This window comes from Xyrauchen texanus, chromosome 7, assembly GCF_025860055.1.
Source record: "Xyrauchen texanus isolate HMW12.3.18 chromosome 7, RBS_HiC_50CHRs, whole genome shotgun sequence".
NCBI classification, from domain to species: domain Eukaryota; kingdom Metazoa; phylum Chordata; class Actinopteri; order Cypriniformes; family Catostomidae; genus Xyrauchen; species Xyrauchen texanus.
The window spans coordinates 13,861,029-13,879,847 of NC_068282.1; the positions used below are offsets into that span (position 1 = coordinate 13,861,029).

Genomic DNA, 18,819 nt, shown 5'->3' on the forward strand with positions numbered 1-18,819 from the left:
AATCTTTGTTCCCCTTCTGTCACTCTCTCCACGTTGTGTCAGAGAAGCGACACTAGGGGTCTCTCTTGAGCGCCGATATTCACCTCTGAACTATGAAAAAAGGCCAATGAGATTTGGCACCCAGTATTTGCATGTCCCACCTCCGGGAATACGGGTATTTAATCGGCGCAAATACGGGAGTTCATTCAGAAAATTTCTTCGGAGCCGATGGTCGTGCATGCAGTCTGCTGCGAGTTACACACCCAGTTCCTGTTTAATCCTCTGACGCTCTGCATGCTGTTGGATCTGACGGCGCATAACAGCGGCTTTCTCATTCGTGCACGGCTGTGCATTCTTGCCCCTGGGCGGTCTACAGCGCAGACAACTCGAAAGAGTTATTCTAAAACAGTTAATTTCGCTCTAAAAGAGCAAAACACAGAGGCGTTGAACGTCCTTCTCAGGACGCGTCTTTTTAAAGACAATTTTCCTCCTCTGTGTAGTTTCTGGATGCGTTGATTCTCCCCACCTCTTGACGGCCATTAAAACTGCCTTGCATTCCTGGGTTGCGATCACACGCAGGCAGCGTTTTTATGAATGGTCTATGTTTTCAGTACGAGAACATAGCCATGACAGCATTGCGGTCGTAGGCTTTTTCTTGTAGTGATAAAAAGCCACTTCAGCCGCCCCCCCCCGCACCTCGCCTCCTTCCTACAGGATTGAGGCAGGCGCCGCGGGCGATGAAAACGATCTGGGGACAGTGACGGGCTCCATTTCGCCAGGTGAACCCCCTCGAAACCCCCCGCCTCCCCGGCGCGCTTGCTTGTTTCCGTCCGAGCTCGGGATGAGCATTCTCTCCAATGGGTTATGTTTTCAGTGTGAGAACATAACCGCGGCAGTGTTGCGAGCTCTGCTTTCTCTTGTAGTGAGAGAGAGCCATTTTAGCCGCCCCCCCGCGCCTCGCCTCCTTCCTACGGGATTGAGGCAGGCACCACGGGCGATGGAGAACGATCTGGGGAGAATAACGGGACGCTTTCGCTGGGTAAATCCCCTCGAAAAACCTCCCGCCTCCCCGGCACGCTTGCCTGCTTCCCCCGAGCTCGGGATTAGTGCGGTCTGCTTAACAGCCTACCGTCCGGTCCCTCGAGCTCCCCGGCATTGGATGATGACATCACCGCTGCATCGGAGAGCATAACAACGGCATCGGATGCGGATAACACGCCTGGGCCGCCACCTTCGGGTCTCCGCCCAGTCTGAGCCTGACGCAACAAGGTCCGCTATGCTTCCCCGGGCTTAATTGGTTCCGCGGGCATGTGCGCCGCTCACAGCCGCACCCCCCTCGGATTCCTTCCCGGACGTGCATGACGAGCTGAGCAAGCCCAGCTTCCTCGCTCCTCCACTCTCGCTACCCTCGGTGGTAGAACGGTCCCAGACCGCTCCCCCCTGCACGCCATGGCCCCCTCCTGCAAGTCCACCGTGCCAGGGCACTTCAAAATCTGCACTTGGGTGGTCCTGTTCTTGACGTGCTGCAATAACTGCACTCAAACAGGCGATGGCCACTCCGTGGTCCAGAAACGCAACGATGGACAGGCAGTACGGGAGGCAGACAAAGCACGCTTTCTCAAACACCACCATCTCCCAGCTCCGTCCATTTGGCGACACCACTTGACGACTTCGCCCAGCAGTCCTCAGTGGTGAAGAAACAGACGAAGGCTATTTTCAAGCAAAAAAAAAGCATCCTGCCCTGTCACAAACCTGCCGCCTGCGTCCTCCTGCGGCTTTCATGAAAGAAAGAAAGTGGTGCTCCGCCTCAACTAACAAGTGAGTGGGCCCAGCTCTCAGCCCCAGTGTTGAGCTCCCCGCAGAAGTTGGATGCCCATCGTCTCATGGACCCCCTTGAGGACTCAGAAGGCTCCCAGGCGCTCCTGAGATGACAGACCCAGAGACCGAGACGTTAGCTCCGGAGCTGGTAAGACCACTCCGTTCCCCGGTGGAGGGCCGGGAGGAGAATTTTTTGTTAAATTCTTTACACTCTATAGAGCTATTTCCTTGTTGTCTCTGGGGTCACCTGGCCTGCAAATGCCGTTCTCACGGCACTCTGCTTTCAGGCCTCAACAGTCCCGACTGTTCCCTGACCGGCCGGTTCAGACGAATTCAGAGGACGCCAGCATCAGACCTCCTCCTAAGTCACAAACCCGCCCCTGCCGGGGGCGTGGAGCAAGGTAAGTGCTTTGAGGTTATTCTCAGCACCAGAGCCTCGGGACGCCACGTTGCCTCCCGACGCCGCGTTACCTGTTCCGCACCGCTGCGAAGCCCCACCGGGTGCGTACAAAAAACTCGTCCCCTTGGTGCCCCTAGCACGGAGCTTAGAGGTGTGGCCTTCACTGCCCAACCCGTCACGCTGGCTGCACCGGACCATTCGACTCGGTTATGCAGTTCAGTTTGCCAGGTCTCCGCCCCCCTTCGTGGGCGTACATTTTTCCGCAGTACACGGCCAACATGCCCATTCCCTGCGCGAAGAAATCGCCTCCCTTCTATTAAAGGACGCGATAGAGCCTGTCCCTCCAACCCAAACTAAGAAGGGTTTCTACAGCCCTTACTTTTTTGTACCCAAGAAATGCAGCGGCTTACGACCGATCTTGGACCTGCGAGTTTTCAATCGGACCTTGTCCAAACTCCCGTTTAAAATGCTCACCCAGAAACAAATTCTATCTGGCGTCCAGCATCTAGATTGGTTCGCAGCGGTAGACCTGAAGGACGCGTACTTCCATGTCTCAATTTACCCTCGACATCGACCCTTCCTACGGTTCACGTTCGACGGCCAGGCGTATCAGTACAAAGTCCTCCCCTTCGGCCTGTCTCTGTCCCCTCGCGTCTTCACGAAAGTCACAGAGGCAGCTCTTGCCCCGCTCCGAGAAGCCGGCATACGCATACTCAATTACCTCGACGACTGGCTCATATTGGCCCACTCCCGAGAGTTACTATGCATACACAGAGACCAGGTGCTCAGCCACCTCAGTCGTTTGGGGCTTCAGGTCAACTGGGAAAAGAGCAAGCTCTCCCCGGTCCAGAGCATCTCTTTTCTTGGTCTGGAGTTAGACTCAGTCTCAATGACAGCACGTCTCTCCAATGAGCGTGCTCAGTCAGTGCTGAAATGCCTCGCTTCCTTCAAGCCAGGCGCCGTGGTCCCGCTAAAACGTTTCCAACAGCTCCTGGGGCATATGGCATCCTCCGCGGCGGCTGCACCGCTGGGGTTGATGCATATGAGACCACTTCAGCACTGGCTCCGGACTCGAGTCCCGAGACGACCATGGCGCTGCGGCACGCACAACGTAAAAGTTACTTCTGCCTGCCGCCAAACCTTCAAACCCTGGACCCCTCTGCTTTTTACGGGCAGGAGTACCCTTGCAGCAGGTGTCCCGACGCGTTCTGGTCACAACCGACACCTCCAAATTGGGTTGGGGCGCCGTGTGCAACGGGCGCGCAGCCACAGGCCGGTGGAACCGAGGCCCGCTGCGCTGGCACATCAACTGCCTAGAGCTGCTGGCTATTTTTCTGGCCCTGCAGAAGTTTCTCCCGTTAATTCGGAACAAACACGTCCTAGTCAGGACAGACAGCACCACGGTCGCAGCTTACATAAACCGCCAAGGCGGAGTACGCTCCCTCCACATGTCACAGCTCGCCCGTCGTCTCCTCCTTTGGAGTCAGCAGCGACTCAAGTCACTGCACGCCACTCACATCCCCGGCAACCTCAATGTGATAGCGAACGCGCTGTCAAGACAAAGCTTGCCTGGTGGAGAGTGGAGGCTCCACCCCCAGTCGGTCCAACTGATTTGGGACCGGTTCGGCAAGGCTCAGGTAGACCTGTTTGCCTCCCAAGAAACCTCCCACTGTCCGCTCTGGTATGCCCGGACAGAGGCTCCCCTCGGGGCAGACGCGTTGGCACAGAGCTGGCCTGCGGGGCTGCGCAAGTACGCATTTCCCCCAGTGAGCCTTCTTGCACAGGTGCTATGCAAGGTCAGGGAGGACGAGGAGCAAGTCATTCTGGTAGCCCCCTACTGGCCCAGCCGGACTTGGTTTTCGGACCTCACGCTCCTCACGACAGCCCCTCCCTGGTGAATTCCCCTGAGGAAGGACCTTCTTTCTCAGGGACGGGGCACACTCTGGCACCCGCACCCAGACCTCTGTAACCCCCACGTCTGGCCCCTGGACAGGATGCGGAAGATCTAGCCGGCCTACCATCGACCGTCATAGATACAATCAATCAAGCCAGAGCCCCCTCTACCAGGCATCTCTACGCCCTAAAGTGGCATCTGTTCGCGGACTGGTGTTCTTCCCGAGCCGAAGACCCGCAGAAGTGCGCAGTTAATTCAGTGCTCGTGTTTCTACAGGAGAGGTTGGAGAGGAGGCTGTCCCCCTCCACCCTCAAGGTGTATGTCACCGCTATTGCGGCCCACCATGACACGACTTAATCGTCAGGTTCCTAAAAGGTGCCTGGAGGATGACTCCCTCCCGGCCTAACCTGTTCCCCTCCTGGGATCTCTCGGTCACCCTTACGGGACTCCAGAGACCCCCCCCCCTTCGAGCCGCTTGACTCAGTTGGACCCCCCTCTCTCTCAAGACCGCCCTGCTGATCGCGCTCGCTTCCATCAAGAGGGTCGGGGACCTGCATGTGTTCTCTGTTAGCGACGCTTGCCTGGAGTTCGGTCCGGCAGACACTTTCGTGATCCTAAGACCGCGACCGGGCTACGTGCCCAAGGTTCCTACCACACCCTTCAGGGATCCGGTGGTGAACCTGCAAGCTGCCCCGGGAGGAGGCAGACCCAGCACTTTCACTGCTGTGTCCAGTATGCGCTTTGCGTATTTATCTGGACCGCACACAGAGCACCAGACGCTCTGAGCAGCTCTTCGTCTGCTTTGGGGGACAGCAGAAAGGGAACGCTGTCTCCAAGCAGAGACTCGCCCACTGGGTTGTCGACGCCATTTCCCTGGCTTATCACACCCAGGTCGTGCCCCCCTTTGCGGGTCCGAGCTCACTCCACCAGGAGTGTTGTGTCCTCATGGGCACTGGCTAGGGGCACTGCCCTAGCAGACATTTGTAGAGCAGCGGGCTGGGCAACACCTAACACTTTTGCGAGATTCTACAATCTCCGAGTTGAGTCGGTATCGTCCCATGTCTTCTCAGGTACCGAGCCCGTAGTACTCAGTAGCACGCTGACGATCTGACCGGGTGAACCGCTTGCACCTAGCGCCCTTCCCCCTAACCAGGGGAAACAGTGCGCCTTAATTCCCAGGAGATCCCATGTTTGGGACGCTGGTTGATTGCTCCCTAGCCCTCGTGGGTTGCAGTTCTGCGGAGGAACTTGCCGTTCCCAGGTTGGCAGGCATTGGGGAAGGGTACGTGCAGCCTGATACAGTTGGTCGTCAAGCACGTAAGAATACCTGCTCGCTCCTGTATCAGCAGTTCATGTACACAGCTCAGCGCATGGCACTTTTATAAGTGGACCCCTAGTGTCGCTTCTCTGACACAACGTGGAGAGAGCGACAGAAGGGGACCGTCTAGGTTACGTATGTAACCTCCGTTCCCCGATGGAGGGAACGAGACGTTGTGTCTCCCCTGCCACGTCGCTGAGCCGAGCCACTGTTGTGGCCGGACTATTTCCGGCTCCTCAGAAAAATCCTGAATGAACTCCCGTATTTGCGCCGCTTAAATACCCGTATGTCCGGGGGCGGGACATGCAAATACTGGGTGCCAACTCTCATTGGCCTTTTTTCATAGTTCAGAGGTGAATATCGGTGCTCAAGAGAGACCCCTAGTGTCGCTTCTCTGACACAACGTCTCGTTCCCTACATCGGGGAATGGAGGTTACATACGTAACCTAGACGTTTTCAAATCCAAATGTGGGTAAGAATGTTTTTGTGTCCTTACTGGCAGAATCATTGGAATGTGTGCTTTAACTGTTTAGCAATCTTCCTTGTAACATTCCTGAAAGTCTAACTTCTATTCATATTTAAACATTTTCAAATTGTACTTGGGAGTCATTCATCTGAGGTCATGGTAATATCAGACTAAATATGAAAAAAGGAGGGCCTCTTTTAAAACGTTCTTCAAAGTAGAATGGTTGAAAGAATGTTAATTTTCTGAAGAGTGCTTTCTGGACAAAAAAACTTTTACAAGTCTACAAACTCACCTTTTCCACTACTTGTGGAGTATGCTTGTCATCACTATGACATCATGAGTTAATAAACCGCAAGTAGTGCTTTATTTGTGGAATGGGGTCACTTCTATTCTCATAGTTATAATATCAACCTGAATTCATGAATGTATTTTTTGTGATTGACTGTGAGACTGAAAATTGCTGCTGCATTTACAGTATAATTTATGTTGTCAAGGTAACAAGGTCACTGTGCTTGAGTGGTTGGAGGAGCATTGGGACCATAACCTAAATAAAAAAGTTGTTGGGATATAAAAGATGAAGACTATCGAGGTTGGAATTTAATTATTTAGTTGCCATGTCAGCTACCGTCACTTTTTTGCTTTTGAAAAATAATAAAAAAATAGCTATTTAAAGAGTTTACAGGTTAATTCTTTTGAAGGAATGTCTTGTCTGATATTGCAATGAATCATTTGACATGCTTACTTACAGAACTGAGAAATGGGGGCGTCCATCTGTGCTGAAGCTCCGCTCTTAGAATTCAGTTTCTGGACCTGGGTGGGCGGGATGGGTTTGTGTGACTGGCCAGTGGCCCGATACATGGCCTGCACCCATAGGATGCGGTCCTGCTCATCATCACTGGCAAAGATCACAGTATCGCCCTCCTTCACTGCATTGAAGAAAGCTCGGCCTCCATCTAGACCTGCACACATAGACAGTAATGACATATTCAGACATCTTCAGTTTTGATTAATTGACAGTATGCATCAGTAATTTTCTCCATTGCCCATTAAAAACCATCCTTTAATAATACAATTGCGTATATTAAAGGATGCCAGGGATTCTGTTATAGGCTAAGGACCAAGTGGAGTGGTGGTGGCGTAGTGGCTAAAGCACAGGGCTGTTAATCAGAAGGTCACAGGTTCTAACCCCACGGCCACCACCATTGTGTCCTTGAGCAAGGCACTTAACTCCAGGTTGTTCCGGGGGGATTGTCCCTGTAATAATTGCACTGTAAGTCGCTTTGGATAAAAGTGTCTGCCAAATGCATAAATGTAAATGTAAGGACAATGTGACTAGTTTCATAACTATTTTCTGCATGTGTGTGTATTACCTGGCTGTGGGTCAGTGTAGTCCACAGTATACCCATCCAGCTGCAGCAGCTCCTGAGGTTCTGACTTCTTCTCCCGATAGCTGCACATGGCAAAGGTGTACTGACTTACCTTTAATAAAAGAGAAACACAGAGTATTAAAGTGCTTAAAATCTTATATGCAATCAATTAGTTTCATTAGCCACATGCACTTTAACCCTTACAATATTTGCATATGATTCATCAGTTTCTTTTGAACTTTAGGGCATCGTCAAGGATATACTGTACCATGTAAGACTATAATGTATTTTATTCATCAAATTTTTCACTCTCACTTTTAATGTACACACTTGGAAAACTGATCAATGGGGACATGCAGTACCTGGACCAGAACAAAGAAGCGCTTCTTCCAGCGTTTCCAAACATTTTTGCCAACAGCCCATAAATACCTAAAAGAAAAACCACAGGTTTCATCAATATTTATTCATTAACATCTGTATATCTAAATGACAAAAGAACTACAGATGCTATGCGTGGATGATACTATTTAAAAATGAGGATGAATGAACAGGCTTAGCTAAGTCTTGATAAGCTAACAATTGCTTTGGGTGTGTAGTAATATGCAATTTCCAGATGAACAGAAGACTGTACCTTATCTATACAAAAAAATAACAATATTGAGGTAAAATTCCAGAGGGAAAACATTATGTCTAAATTGTCATGATGTCTTAATGGGGAGCTCATAATTATTTAGCATACAGAAATATCTCAGTCTTTTTGATGGATTACATTTGCTGAAACATTTTCTCATAAATAACATCAGGGTAGAGAAACTGTACCACAACTAGCATGAACTTCCGCTGCATCCAAATTCATATACTTCTGCAATTTTCTATGCCATTTTGTAGCGTAAGTAATGCAAGTAGTGTGTTAGAGAGAGACATAGAGTTCTATGAGAACCCAGAAGATAAGCGTTATACTGAGATTGGCTAATGTGCTAACGCTAGCAGCAAAAATCACATGCTTTTAAAACCTCACTTCCATTAGCTTTAAAACTGCGAATGCTTTTGTGTAGTAAATAAAACAAAAAACATAAGTGTTCCCATTTAATATTATTGTAGCCTTTGAAAATGTATATTCTAGATGTCCTCATGTATAGTGTTATGCTGTCTTTACGTGCCATTCGAATTACTGTAAATACAAGTTTAATACACGGAAGTTGTAAGTGAGCCACACTTTAAGTCGTAAATACAACTGGGAACCTCTGAGATAATTTTGATACCTGAGTTTCCGAGATGGGAGGAGTCATAAACTTTCAACATGGCGGAGTAGAGTAAGCTTTCTGTAGTGAACAGTGTTTATTCATTTATCTAAATACAGCTTATCGTTAGCACTTGCCGTTTCGGTCATATACATTAATGTATTTTAGCAACCATTTTATGCATGTTGCACATTTTCACACCATGAAAATAGCTTGTAATTTACCAAAATTCCATTATTGTCAGCAAGCTTACTGAAAAATATGTATTATGGTTTGAACTTTTTCAAAATAAAAGTTCCATGAAGTAAAATATTGTTGTTTACTACATGTAGACCGATAATTTAAGAAGTAAAGATGCATATTGCATGTCTGATGGTAGTTTTTATTTTTTATATGCCACATTTCTCATGCTTTAGAATTTTGTGAAACGTGTGAGGTGTAATTCATCAAACTGTTACATAGTTAAATAATTCTACGGGCACATTGAACCAAGTTAAAACTTGTTTTCCAGATAGTTAAAAAAGAACCTACACATATTTCTCCTCTGTAAACCATGGATATGCATTTACAAAAACTTTTATTTATATAAACAAAAAATATGATATTCTAAAATGCTTAAAAGATTATTTAAACTGCAGCACAGCCCATATCCACCATTGAAATCTGATGCTCAAAAGAACCCGGAAGTGTGGTTGCCTGCGGTGACGTCACAGTCATTTAATCTACAGTAAATCATTTGAGAAACACCATTATACTTCACTTTCATCAAATACTCTATAAAAATGGAATCACTTACCCACAAGCCTTCATGTTCTGAGGCTTGTCCATGCGGACGGCAAGTTTGATCTTCAGATCTTGATCAGGGCAGGCCTTGGTGATGGTCATCTTATGCAGTTCTGCCTGCTTTGGACTGTTGGGAGTTGGGTGAAGGACAACCTAATCATTCAACATGAGAGAACCATAATCATTAGTCCATCTAATCACAACCGATCTGACCAGATTGAGAGACCAAACTATCACCATTTAACATTAAATCCTATAACCAGCATCTGCCCTAGAAACATTTTCACTTCAGTAAAGTATATACAGGTTGTGTGAGTGTGGGAAAATATCCCTGAGTCTGGGTGTAAGCTGATAATTGCATATTACTTTGCCAGTCAGCATTTTCTGAGAAATTCTCAACACTCAATTAATTTTGGCTCATGCCTCTGTGCACTGAGAGTTAGACTGTGCTGCTCTTCTCTTGGCACCTTATCAGAGAGGAGTCAGTTTTTCTTCCATTTTCTTCTGTTCTTTTTTCTTCTGTCTCTTTCGCTCTCTCATGAGTTGGCGTAATCTATTTCTTAGCAGAGTTATAGGCTTAAAGATACCTGCCTACCTCAGCCTGATGGAGACAAATTTATAGTGTGAGCCAAGCATCTGGTATCAGTCAAGGTTGAAAAACATGTCTGTGCTGATGGGGCATGGCCGAGCGACGTCTGTAGAGAGCAAGGCCGGGAGCGTGAGAACGATAAGGATTGACACCTGTGGGAAATTATCTCTAACAGCTGTTTGTGTTTGCAGTGAGAGCTGAGAGGGATAAAAGGGACAGTTTTGACTGCCGGAGGGGAGAGAGAGAGCTACGTTTCAACTGACTGAGTATGTGCGAGTTTATGTGTGTGTGCTAAAAAACGAATCAGTTATCTAATGTAACCTCGGTTCTCTCTATATGAGGGAACGAATATTGCATAAGCTAGCTTACACTACGGGAAAGATTAATCTTTTCTGAGATATTGAAGCCAAAAAATTATCCTTAATTTTGTATCCATTGTCAACGCAGTGCAGCAGCTGCATACCTTGAGCGGGCTAGCTAGCGAGCTCATTGGTTGCTGCTGCAGCCTATAGACGAACTTAAGTGAACTCGCGTCCAATGACAGGCGCCCGCGCCGTCACTGTATCAAAGCCCGCCAGAATGGGCTTGGCTAGAGTGCATATAAGCATAAATTCGTAGGCTGGAACCCTGGTTTTCATTGAATGAAGCGAAAATCGCTCGTGGCGCGAGCACGGCCGGCTACGCAATACTCGTTCCCTCATCTAGAGAGAACCGAGGTTACGTTAGGTAACCGATTCATTCTCTTACGAGAGGTTCTCTCGTATTGCGTAAGCTAGCTTACGCTACGGGAACCCATTGTCAACGCTGTGCGTGCCAAGCATCCACTGCATGAGCCCCGGGGGTGGGGGGAGCCCTTGTGAGTGGGGGAATAATATTTGGCCGGCAAGAGTGCGGGCCAGTGTGTGTGTACTACATAAGCACATAGTGGGAAGGGAAAGACAGAGTGGCGGTGCCGGTCTGTGTGGAATGTGTCCCGTCAGTGCAGCTCACCAGGGGAGCTGTAGCGTATTAAACCGCTAGTAGTTTTGCCTGCAGGGCGGGCACTTCCAGATTGTAAAATCTGACAAAGGTGGAGGGGGAAGCCCAGCCCGCTGCCACACATATGTCGTGAATGGAAATCCCGCTGGACCATGCCCACGAGGAGGCCATGCCTCTAGTGGAGTGAGCCCTAATGCCTAACGGGCATGGAAGGTCTTTTGACGCGTACGCGGCAGCAATAGCGTCCACTATCCATCTAGACAGTGTCTGTTTCGAGGCGGCAAAACCTTTGGTGCGCCCTCCGAATGAAACGAAAAGCTGCTCAGAGCGTCTGAAAGAGGCGGAGCGCGCAGTATACAATCTCAGTGCTCTGACTGGGCAAAGGAGATTGGCGTCGCGTTCGCGATAGGGAAATGATTTATGCTCTGAAAGGAGTACCGATCACCTTGGGGACATAGCCGTGTCTAGGCTTTAAAATGACCTTGGAGTCACTTGGTCCAAACTCAAGACACGCAGCGCTGACAGACAGCGCGTGAAGGTCTCCCACACGTTTAACTGATGACAGGGCAGTTAGAAAAACGGTTTTGAGTGAAAGGTATTTCAAATCCATGGATTGAAGCGGTTCGAAAGGGGGGGGCTTTCATAGCTTCGAGAACTACGGAAAGATCCCAGATAGAAACCGATGGGGGGCGCGGGGGGTTCATCCTTCTAGCTCCCCTGAGGAAGCGGATGACCAGCTCATTTTTTCCCAGTGACTGGCCGTGCAGGGGTTCAGCGAACGCCGCGACGGCCGTCACGTACACTTTGAGCATAGATGGGGATCTGCCCTTATCCAGCAGCTCTTGTAAAAACACGAGCAGCGACGACACCCCACATGTCCGTGGGTCCAGGTCTCTGTCGGTGCACCATTTTGAAAACACAGACCATTTGGACGCATAGAGTCTTCTCGTGGAAGGGGCTCTAGCGTGTATAATAGTGTTTATTACTCCTGGCAAAGCAACGGGTAGTCGTTGATCACCCAAGCGTGCAGCTCCCAGCGCTCTGGGTGGGGATGCCAGATCGTGCCGCGAGCTTGAGAGAGGAGATCTGCTCTCACTGGAATGGGCCACGGGGCTGTCAGTGACAGCTGCGTAAGCTCCGGGAACCATGTCTGATTCTCCCAGCGCGGGGCTATGAGGAGCACCTAGTGACGTGTTTCCCTGATCCTCTGCATTACCTGTGGCAATAGCGAGACGGGAGGGAAGGCGTAGAGCGGGCGGTTGGGCCAGTCCTGGGCCAGCGCGTCCTCGCTTTTCGAGAAAAATACTGGCCAGTGAGAGTTCTCTTCTGACGCAAAGAGGTCTATCTCTGCTCTGCCGAATATGCTCCATAACTTCTGGACTGTTTGAGCGTGCAGGGACCATTCCCCTGGGGAAATATTGTCTCTGGACAGTCTGTTTGGGCCGTCGTTCAGGTGGCCTGGCATGTGCGTCGCCCTCAGCGAGCGCAGGTGGCACTGGGACCAACTCAGTATGCGTTTTGTCAGATGGAAGAGGTTCCTGGATCTGACACCGCCCTGATGGTTTAGATAGGATACCACAGATCTGTTGTCCAAACGGACCAGGACGTGGTGACCCTGAATGACCGGGAGGAAGTGCACGAGCGCATACTCGACCGGTATCATTTCCAAACAATTTATGTGAAGGAGCTTTTCCTAAACTGACCATAGGCCAAAAACCGGAGAGCCCTCGCAGACCGCGCCCCAACCCGTGTTGGACGCGTCTGTCGAGATGACTTTTCGGCGAGATACAGCTCCCATCGTCACTCCCCGCTGATACCATTCGGCCAATGCCCAGGGCTGCAGAGCTGAGATACAGGTCTGAATCACTCTGATCGGCTGGCGGCCCGTGGCCCAAGCCCGGCGAGACACGCGGGTGTTTAGCCAATGCTGAAGCGGGCGCATGCACAGTAAACCCAGCTGAAGTACTGCTGCGGCTGAGGCCATGTAACTTAGCATTCTCTGAAATTTTTTCAGAGGCGTGAGGCTGTTCATCTGAAAGGACGCGGCTAGTCGCTGAACACGGCGCGCGGTGTGTAGATAAGCGAGCCATCATCGCCATGGAGTCTAGTTCTATTCCAAGGAAGGAAATTGCCTGACTGGGCTGTAGTGAGCTCTTGGTCCAATTGACTGCAAGACCCAAACTGTTCAGATGACTGAGGAGAACTGTCCTGTGAGACAGAAGCTCCGTATGTGACTGTGCCAAAATCAGCCAATCGTCCAAATAGTTCAGAATTCGCAAGCCCTGACTCCGCAGGGGTGCGAGCGCCGCATCCATGCACTTCGTGAAAGTACGGGGTGCTAAAGACAGGCCGAACGGAAGGACGGTGTATTGATAAACCTGGCCATCGAAGGCGAATCTCAAGAATGGCCTGTGACGGGGATTTATCTGAATCTGAAAGTAGGCATCTTTCAGATCGAGAGAAATAAACCAGTCCCCCTGGCGCACATGCGCGAGGAGTTTCCTGATTGTAAGCATTTTGAACGGTCTTTTTGCGAGCACCTTGTTCAAAACCCTGAGATCTAATATTTGTCTGAGGCCGCCGTCTTTCTTGGGGACAAGAAAATAACGGCTGTAAAACCCCGACTCGCTCAGAGAAGGTGGCACTCTCTCTATGGCCCTTTTGCACAGAAGGTTTGCTATTTCTGAACGAAGCATGCAGGCTGCTTCCGTGTTCACAGTAGTTTCGAGCCGCGCTCTGAAGCGGGGAGGGCGGCGATCGAACTGTAGCAAATAGCCCTGTTTTATTGTGCTTAACACCCATTTGGATATCCCTGGGATAGCTTTCCACGCTTTGAAGCGTAACGCTAGAGGGTGAATGGCCAAGTCGCCCTGATTGCCGCACACAGCGAGCTGAACAGAATGTGTGAGCGCGCTTACTGTGCTTATGCATGACTGTTCGCAGACAGCAGGGACAGGCTGTTCTGAGAGTGACTTCCCGATTGAGGTGAATGGGGAAAGAGTCACATCTGTGAAGTGATGCGCGAGCATAGTCACGGGCATGGGACTTACATACAGAGAGGTGTTTGCTGGCCGTGTGACAGAGCGGGCAGAGAAGGGGCGCGCGCACGGATTCGTGGGCGCGTTTATTGACTCTAACACTCAAGCTGGCTGTGCCCGCTTTATGTGAGTGGGCTCTGATAGGGACACGGGAAGTGTAATGCTTGTGTGTAGGGGTGAACACTGGATTGTGGGCACATTTTCTACACATAAGGCATGTTTGCTTTTTAAAAGATTTCTTTGGGTCGCCGTGAAAATGGCATTTGAGTGCAGGCAAGCGGGCAGTATCACCGGCTTGTTGGCTGCTGAATCCACCACTGCAGTAGCCTGAGAGAAGGGGACTGACAGGGGGCGAAGCTTTGACGGTGGTCCGGCCGCGGCGGGACTGAGCCGTCGTTTCCTCAACAAAGCTAGGAGGACTTCGGTTGCTCAGGTTTCAGCGCAATCTTAGGCCGAGGCCCGCGGGGGCGGCGGGCTGCGGCGGCTGTCTGAGCACGTTCTAGGGCGGCCGCCCTGTCGACGCTAAGAAGTCTGGTTTGCTGAGCTGGGTGCTGTGAAGAGGCTCGTGCAGGAGGCTGGTCACGTGGGCGGCCTGCAGAGGAGCTAGCGCGACGAGGCAGGAAGAGATTCATGGCTTGGGTGGCTTTCTGGACTTCCGAGAAACGGTCAACAATGCCACTCACCGTGGAACCGAAGAGACCGGACGGAGAGAGCGGCGCGTTGAGGAACGTGGAGTGTTCAGCTTCTCCCATGTCGGCTAGCGTTAGCCATAGGTGTCTCTCGGTCACAGTCAACGCGGCCATGCACTTCCCTAGGGCTTGAGCTGCAGCTTTGGTGGCGCGAAGGGAGAGATCCGTCGCGCTCCTTAGATCTGAAACAGCCTCTGGGTGCCTGCCTTTCTCATCCCACTCTCGAAGGAGGTCCGCTTGGAGGATCTGTAAAATGGCCATGGAATGCAGAGCAGATGCGTCTTGGCCGGCGGCGGCATAAGTTTTGAGTGTTTCGAGTCGAGCCAGCAGGGTCGACATCGGAAGCTCCTCGCAGAGGTCGCATCCGCCGTCAGCGAGGGCGAGCTCTGCATGTTCCAGTCCCAGGCAGAGAGCGCAGATGAGGTGGCGGTCTCCGGCGCTGAGAGGGGCGCGGCATGAGGCGCAGGTGGTGCGAGGCATCTTTAAAAAGACGCTCGTTGCTCTTTTTGTGAAGTTCGCTGAGGAACTAGCTTGCTCTAAAAAAGGATACGTCGCCGGATGGCGTAGCTCGCAGGATGGCTGAAGGTGGCGAAGACGGCCGGCTTCTTCGAGCGCTGTCCAAGCTTGCTAGATGCCCCTCGAACGGTGACGCGGCTTCTGCAGTTCAGAGATGCGAAGAGCTTCGCTGAATAGATGAAAATCAGGGTTCCAGCCTACGAACTTACGCTTATATGCACTCTAGCCACGCCCATTCTGGCGGGCTTTGATACAGTGACGGCACGGGCGCCTGTCATTGGACGCGAGTTCACTCAAGTTCGTCTATAGGCTGCAGCAGTTGCCGCAGAGCAACCAATGAGCTCGCTAGCTAGCCCGCTCAAGGTATGCAGCTGCTGCACTGCGTTGACAATGGATACAAAATTAAGGATAATTTTTTGGCTTCAGTATCTCAGAAAAGATGAATCTTTCCCATAGCCTAAGCTAGCTTACGCAATACGAGAGAACCTCTCGTAAGAGAACCACGTTGTTTAATGTAAATATACGGCTTCATTGAGAAAAGAATACGCAGAGTCCCACTTCCTCCTTCCAACAGATCCAGTGACTTGTTACAATCTCATAATTAGAGGACGTCTGAGAACTTACTAGAGGATATTTGTTAAATCTCACATTGTAGCAATAACCACCCAGTTATAATATTTAATCCAGCAAAAAGCTTGCCAACATACGTTTGCCTGTGTAACTACACAGTACATGTATATACTATACAGTATATTGTGTCTCTTTGCAAAGACTTGAAAAGACCTGCTTTTTTTCTTTTTTGTAGCCATAGGCTATTTTTATTTTGGGTGAACTATCCTTTAAATTCACAAGTCTTGAGGTGATAAAACAAACAGAAAGAGCAAGATGCCCTAAGCCAATGCACAGAAAAGAGAGGAATGAGTGTTACCCTGCCCAGCTCCTTGTCCTCCAGGGCCAGCACTCCTGTACTCTCAGTGAAGAGCTTCACTTTGACTGCTGGCAGAGGGTGTGTGCTGGTAAAGTCTCCTTGGGTACCCCAACTAAGAACACAGATAAACAAAACTCTGGTCATGTCCTGGCTTCTTGGCTATTGTATCTTGAATACCCTTTGTGACCAAGGTAACATACAAAAAATGCACACATAGTACAATCATTCACTCTGTATTACTTTATCAGAGCATATCCCTGCTGTGCACAGACAGCTGGAAACCCTTGTTTGTGTTATATTACGTTTGATAAGATAGAAAAACAATCTTCAGAATCCTGCTACACTGATGAAACATTTCACTAACAAATCATTTGATAAGTTCCAATATTGAATGTCAAGTGCATGTGAGACAGACCAGTGGGTAAAGTGTATCGTCTGAAGATTTATATGTAATAAATTCAGTCTAAAATATTCTCTGGCAAATACTGGTATGATATTCTCCCACAAAAGAGACAAATCTGACATTGGATAAATAAATCAACACCTAAACTTGCATGCATGCATTAGTAACAAAACATTATTTACTCTTTAAATACCCATTTATTATTACAGCCTCATTTCTATTCTCTCCTTCTCGGTATACCTCCTTCTTACAGTGCGGCCACACTAATCCATATGAATGTAGGGTAAAGCCGTTATAAAGGGAATTTATAGTACCTAGCAGTGTTGTCTGCTTTACTGTTATGATGCTGGCTTCAAATTTGCATGTGTGGGAGACCGCAGTGAAGCTTAGAGAATGTGTGGAAAAAACTATAACAATGATCAATTTTGACATTATAAATTATACATTTACACAATCTCAGAACTACGTGATGCAACAGTATAGAAATGTTCACCTAACCAAACACTGATACACTCTCTCTCTCTCATGCACACACACACACACACACACACACACACACACACACACACACACACACACACACACACACACACACACACACACACACACAGAGTGAGGGGTAGAGTTGGCCTAGTAAAGAAGGACACGTGACATGATCTGCTGCCGTGGAAACAGGCTGAATATTTCAGAGACAGCAGTCAATTTACTGAAAGGAAAGAGGGGAACAGGGAGAAAGAAAGAGAGCAAGAGCTTGTGCGAAAGGGAAAACTGCTATATGTGTGGGAATTGTGATTTATCACAGTGGGAAGTGACAAATTTAGACTTGAAAAATGGGTGAGCACAATCTCACAATTTGCTTGGTAACCACCAGAGAGCGATACACATAACATAACGACTGGGTGGCAGAGAATTGATTGAGACAACAAGAAAGCTCCCTCTGCAAAAAATCACAATTAATATTTGACAAATGTTGCCACAAAGCTCATTTGTATGTGAAAATGAGTTTTCAGCAAATGTGTGGTGATATGGTTGTGCTGTGACCATTCATAGTTCCCCGTCTGTCAGGGCGATTTGAGGAGTGCAGCAGGCTCGGTTTCGCCGTGTAAATCCCCACGAACCACCCGCCCCCCAGCACGCTCGTTTGCTTCCATCCGGGTCCGACGCAAGATCAGCTCGCCCCACGGCCAGTCTGATGTCTCCCTCGGACCCCGTGAGCTGGATAATGATTTTGCCGCTGCATTGGAGAGCGTCACAGCGGCGTCTGATACTGATGACTCGACTGGGCTGCCACCTTTGGGTCTGCTCATCCAGTCTGAGCCTGACGCACAGATGTCCGCTATGCTTGCCCGGGCCACCATGTTGTTCCTCGGGTCAGGGCGCTGCTCACAGTCACGTCTCCCGGTACCTTTCTTCCTGGAGGTGCATGACGAGTTGACAAAGCCGTAGAGGGCACCTTTTACTGCCCGAAAATGCTTCCATCAAAAGGGTTGGGGACATGTGTGCGTTCTCTGTCAGAGACACTTACCTGGAGTCCGGTCCAGCAGATGCTCACGTCATCCTAACATTCCGACCGGGCTATGTGCGCAAGGTTCCTACGACTCCCTCAGAGGTAGTGAACCTGCAAGTGAAGCTTCCCCAGGAGGAGGAAGACCCAGCCTTATCGTTGCTGTGTCTGGTGCGTGCTTTGCGTACCTATGTGGACCGCACGCAGAGCTTTAAATGTTCTGAGCAGCTCTTGTCTGCTTTGGTGGACAGTGGAAAGGGAATGCTGTCTCCAAACAGAGGCTAGCCCACTGGGTCGTCGACGCCATCGCTTTGGCCTATCACACCCAGGTCACCCCCTTGCTGGTTCGAGCACACTAGACGAGAAGTGTGGCATCCTTGTGGGCACTGGCCAACAGCACCTCCCTAGCAGACACCTGCAGAGCGGTGGGCTGGGCAACACCCAATATCCTTACAAGATTTTACAATCTCAGGGTTGAGTTGGTCTTGTCCCGTGTTCTCTCAGGTCCGAGCAGAACTCGGGAATAAGCTTTGTTCCCCCCCTCCACTTGCACATAGCACCCTTCTCCTCCACTGAAGTGATCACGTGCGCTCTTTCTCCCAGGAGAGTCCACTAAACTTGCGCTCCCTGGATGTCCTTCCTCCCTGGCCCACTACGGGTACCGGCAGACCCGCATCTCCCTTGGTCATCCCCTCTGCCCCACGGTCGCTGTGTTTGTAGCAACTCCTCCCTCGCAGCAGGTAGGATCTACCACCGCACCACTTCCACAAGTGGCCTGAAAACCCATGTGACGTATTCGTCACACTTAACCTCCACCCAGCTTGGGCAGGATTTGGTCTCCAGGTCTTTTCCCCCTGAAAGAATAGGAGAAAGAAACCCCGCTGCCTGCTACCATGCTTGGCATGTTG

General features: G+C 50.0%; 1 protein-coding gene across 6 annotated transcripts in view; it reads right to left on the minus strand.

Annotated features, from left to right (window-relative positions):
* LOC127646169 (calcium-dependent secretion activator 1-like) overlaps window positions 1–18,819 on the minus strand; it is a 154,676-nt gene that overhangs the window by 41,656 nt on the left and 94,201 nt on the right. For all 6 annotated transcript variants that reach the window (XM_052129649.1, XM_052129648.1, XM_052129647.1 and 3 more), the window contains exons 7-11: window positions 16,005–16,116; window positions 9,280–9,419; window positions 7,605–7,671; window positions 7,246–7,354; window positions 6,622–6,834 (exon numbers count right to left, since the gene is read on the minus strand). In XM_052129649.1, the coding sequence (XP_051985609.1) occupies window positions 6,622–6,834; window positions 7,246–7,354; window positions 7,605–7,671; window positions 9,280–9,419; window positions 16,005–16,116 (641 nt within the window). The remainder of the gene's footprint in view (window positions 1–6,621; window positions 6,835–7,245; window positions 7,355–7,604; window positions 7,672–9,279; window positions 9,420–16,004; window positions 16,117–18,819) is intronic.